General features: G+C 48.0%; 1 protein-coding gene across 1 annotated transcript; it reads right to left on the bottom strand.

The window, feature by feature from the left end:
• Positions 1–964: 964 nt before the first annotated feature.
• On the bottom strand, positions 965–1,992 carry LOC108573667 (serine/Arginine-related protein 53-like). Its single transcript, XM_017936143.1, has 2 exons — positions 1,849–1,992; positions 965–1,486 (listed from the first exon to the last, which is right to left on the bottom strand). Exons 1-2 carry the CDS (start codon positions 1,990–1,992, stop codon positions 965–967), a joined length of 666 nt encoding a protein of 221 aa, XP_017791632.1.
• Positions 1,993–4,513: the final 2,521 nt, after the last annotated feature.

Raw genomic sequence — 4,513 nt, 5'->3', positions numbered from 1 at the left:
CGACGTGGATTCTCTCCGTGTTTGTGTGATAGAAAAATAACTCCTTCGTATTAACGTCGACCGTTAGAAGCGCATTAATATCGTCCGATGAATTGACCGGTAGTGTCACGTCGACCTCCGAGAGAGTCCTGCCAGAGAATAGGGAGCAGTTAGATCGCGGTATTGTGACGCGTACGCGAGACCCTGCGGGACGTCCGAGCTGTACCGGGAATCGGCAGGCTCTCTCTCAGTGGGGACCGGTAAATACCACTAATCACTTCTCGATCCTTTCTAACCCACCTTGACCCCACCGCTCGAAGAGTTATGGCCGTTGGCTTTATTCAGGCTACCTCAGCCGACGCGGACCCCGACCCCCGTTCGCGCCTGGTGTGTATATACACCGGTGCTTTGCTCGAGTCGTTGTGAAAAGTAGCCCCTTGAAAAGTTAAGGAAAGAGAGAAGCGGTATAGAACACGAGCGAGTAGAGTTCTCTCGATGATTGCTTCCTTTGTTCGAAGCACCTGAGATCTTTATGAAGACGTACACGCGGTGCAAAGAAGAGCGTGAAAATCGAAATGGACTCCACGTCGGTGCGTGTTTCTTTCGGCATTTTTATAATTGACTTCAGACGTCGTTGAAAGGTGTGAGTACGATTGTAATTGGGATAACGTGGTTTTCTGCGAAGACACAAGGTAGCAATTTATTACTGGAAAAATCAGGTGACTGGGGAAGACGGCCGGTGAAGGTACACTGATCGCTCGGTGAAATGTTACGCACAATGTGTGATAGGTCCGGTAATACGGTCATCGAGCTGTACGATTTAGACACAGGTGACGAACGACACGCTCCGGGACACGAACGATTCCGTTCGACGCCGGCCATCACGGTGAACGTCGATGGACGCTGACAACGCGCTGAGAGATTGTCGCCGCTAACGATGCACCACGACGTGGTCGGCCCACGGACTGAGTCGTTCCCTCGCCGATTAATCTTGATCATGGATCGTGCGTCGATCATCGATCGCGCCGTCCCGATCGCTGTTCGCTGATGATCGACTGTGGCTCAGACTACACTCGCGACTCTTGCTCTGCCTGCTCCGATGCTCGGAGTTACTCTCCTTGTCGCACGTACACACACCCTCCTCGTCGGGGATTTGTTGCTCCGTCTCGGGATTGTTCCTCAGGGCACGTATCTCTCTGCTCCTCTTGGTGCACTTGCACCTGGTGCAACCTATTCTTCTCGCCTTCATACCGCGACTCCTTCGTCTACGCGAACGACGACGACGACGACTACGCCTTCTGCGACCTCCTCTACGTTTCCTTCTGCCGCGGCTGCGTCGTCGACCTCTTCGTCGCCTGCTCCTGCCGCGCCTTCGTCGCTTTCTGCTCCGCTCGACCGGCGCCAAGCCCGCAGCAAACTGAGGCTCCGTTTCGGTGTCCAAGAAGTAGTGACCGTTGTTCTTCTTTAGGATACCGTATTCCAGGCCCCGTTTCAACGCTGCTTGCATCTGTGACACGAGTCGAAGGAATGTTACAGTGTTCTCTGAGTAACAGTGTAAATTAGGGTACTTTGGAACCGGAGGACAGGGTAATTTGGATGTTGCGAGGTTCTCCTGATAAGAATGAGCCCAAACACGACCACATTTGGAGGTTTTTTAAAACTTGGTTCGAAAATTGAAGAGCACCCGGTATAATGCTTCTGGTTAAAAGTAGACGGAATATTGTCGTGTTTGGGCTCATTTTCATTGGAAAAATCTCGTCTGTTTGTTAGTTTTATTGTAAATTTGGCGTGGGAGATGAGCGAGGATTATTAATATAGCTTCTAGTACGCAATTTGTAAGATTCTTTCATTTTCAAGAATGAAAAATACCTGTCTCTGCACGGACAACTCAGGAATACTACACTGCGACGTGATATAATGCATGATCTCCTTCGAGGTAGATCCATGCGCCTCTCTTAGGTTCCTGATCGCGTTGACCACTCTGGCCGACATCTTCGGTACCTGTCTCCCCATTTCTGCGCTATTTTCCCCTTTCCTCCCGGTGAAAATTCAACGCATCGATCTGCTTATCCCCGGATCAGCTCTGCAGGGTCTCTCAGAGTCAGGCTTTCGAAAAGAACTTTGGTACATTTGATCCTTATGTATAATTTTGCTGTTCGTATATTTGTATCAAATTTATCACGAGAAATTTTCCAAAAATCGTGCCAAAATCATCTTGATCGTGAATCGATTTGCGCGACTGGTTACGATCCCAGAGCAAACTGACAGTTTTGTTTATCTTGGTTTCTATGCTTCGTTTCATTTCGTCGCCAAAACGAAACCGCTCGGTTCCGCTCGAAACTAATCCTTACACGTTACATACCGGGTGCAACGAGAAATCGTGGTGTTTGTCCGAAGATGTCACGGTGACGCGCAAAGTGTCGCGATAACCGGTGCTCCTTCCAAAGAAAAGTATCGGCTCAGGGTATTTTACAGCCGAACGAGAAGGAAGATTACCTTGTCGCGGTCGACGAGATTATCTCGCCGGCGAGGCGATCGGAAAAATCGAGCCGGTAGACGCGGTGGATAAACGGATTTTCGAAGTAATACCGCTGTTAGACCGAATTACACGGCTGAAATAATAAGGAAGGTGGAACGGAATCGTAAAGATAGGAGACGCACGAACGACGACCAGTGGACTGGTTAATTCCTCTTCTGATATTCTTGCCCGTTCTGCCCACTTTTTCTCCTATTTTCTCATTCCCGGCCGTTTCGTTCGATCGACATTCCGCCGCGAGAATATCGCGTCAATTAATTGAAATGTCTTTGGGGTATATATTACACTCGGAACACGTTCAAAGTGTACGATGAGGATCGATATCATTTCGAACAGTCCGTCTTCTTCTGAAACTCGATCGATAGGAAATTCGATTCAACTGAATTAAATAAATCTACCTCGCTCTGAATGCTTTTCCTTGATAAAATTACGTTCGTACATGTTGCAATGTATGTATATTCATTTGCTGAGATAAACTAATGGCAGGGAAAAAAGATATAATAACAAATTAATTACGAAAGTAGTCTAGATCAAGAAATCTGAAAAAACTGGATGTATCACTTTGCAATCACGTGAAACTGTTTTTGTAAAATAGTAGAATTTTACCTGAAAAAGAAAATTAAATATCTCGAAAGAAAAATGTACGATTTAGGTCACTTTAATCAACCGAATTCCCCCCTCTAACACACTCACCTTGCGTAGTTTTTTTAAATTTCCTATATTGCATTTGGAAAGATATCGAGTATCTTTCCAATTGCAATTGTTCCCTCGCTATCGAATTCACCGAGTCGATATATTACTTTTACGCGTACGCCTTATCAACGTATGAAAAATTGAAGGTTCGTTTTAAAAGGATTAACTCGCGAGACGTATGCCATTATCGGTATCGTCTTCATTACCCCGGGACATGTAGCTCGGAATATGAATATCTCACTACTTACGGGGCCCGGCCGCTTAATCAAACAACCGACATAATTACACCAGGGCCGCAATTTCCTTTAATCGATCGATTTTCATACTTCTCGCGTTTCTCGAGCAACGCGTTCACTTTCGAGCTCGAATTAATAACACCTTAAAGAGAGAGAAGAGGAAGAGGGAAGCAGGACCGATCGTTAAGGCAAGCCGCGGTCCCGATACTTGTTAAATTCGGCGATCCCGAAGGTAACGAAGGCAGTTTGCAGCCGGCTCGGTGCCACGCCAAATTTACCGATTAATTTTTTCCCCTGAGCTCATTAGCCGCCCTTAATGGTGTCGGCGGCGTTAAAAAAGCCGCGATTCCAAGTCGGCCTCGTGGAACGCGTGTATCCCCTTGCTCGTGACATCTTGCCACCTCGTCCGGTAATTGGATAGTCGGGGATGCCGCGGTTTTACAACGAATAACGCGGCAATTTAGCTGACCGTTTAGCCTTCTACCTGGCCAGAACCGATTCCCCGATTCGTTAATCAGCACCAGGTGTCGTTGTTGCTGCTCTGGCTGCTGCACCGTCGTCGTAGTATTCTCCGGAATACTTGTTGCCCACGTATGTACACCTGCATGAAGATGCACGCTCTCGCGTCTATACGCCAATGATTATTTATCAACGTCGCGCTGTTAGACAAGAGGAACGCCAGGACGTCGCGTTTAAGGGCTTTTATTGTCGTCAGCCGGCGCACGCCTCGGTAATAGCGCCGCCGCCGCTCTCTTGTCCGCCATTCTTCCGATTCACCTTGCCGATTCCATCGCGAACATTCTCCGTTCCTCTCTTCTCTCTCTCTCTCTCTGTTCGCATTTTCGCAGGAATGAGGCTTCTTTTCAGCGAACCCGCGAAACGGTAATTCACGCGGCGAATATTTACGAGCGACGCGGAAGGGAAATTTATATCGGGCAGCATCACGGTGATGCATCATTCGCGGCACCGGCTCTGCTCTCTACACTCCGTGACGCTCCTATTTCGACGAATAGAAACGCCAGCCTTTATTGATATCTCTCCAAGCGGGCAGGTTTATTCGCCGTCGTTC

Source organism: Habropoda laboriosa, unplaced genomic scaffold (assembly GCF_001263275.1).
Source record: "Habropoda laboriosa isolate 0110345459 unplaced genomic scaffold, ASM126327v1 scaffold151, whole genome shotgun sequence".
In the NCBI taxonomy this organism is placed as follows: domain Eukaryota; kingdom Metazoa; phylum Arthropoda; class Insecta; order Hymenoptera; family Apidae; genus Habropoda; species Habropoda laboriosa.
This window is presented reverse-complemented; position numbering and strand designations above follow the sequence as displayed.

Coding starts and splice junctions, on each gene's coding strand:
- LOC108573667 (XM_017936143.1), bottom strand. CDS start 1,992: ATGGGGAGACAGGTACCGAAGATGTCGGCCAGAGTGGTCAACGCGATC. Junction 1,487..1,848: donor AGTTGTCCGTGCAGAGACAG/GTATTTTTCATT, acceptor CTCGTGTCACAG/ATGCAAGCAGCGTTGAAACG.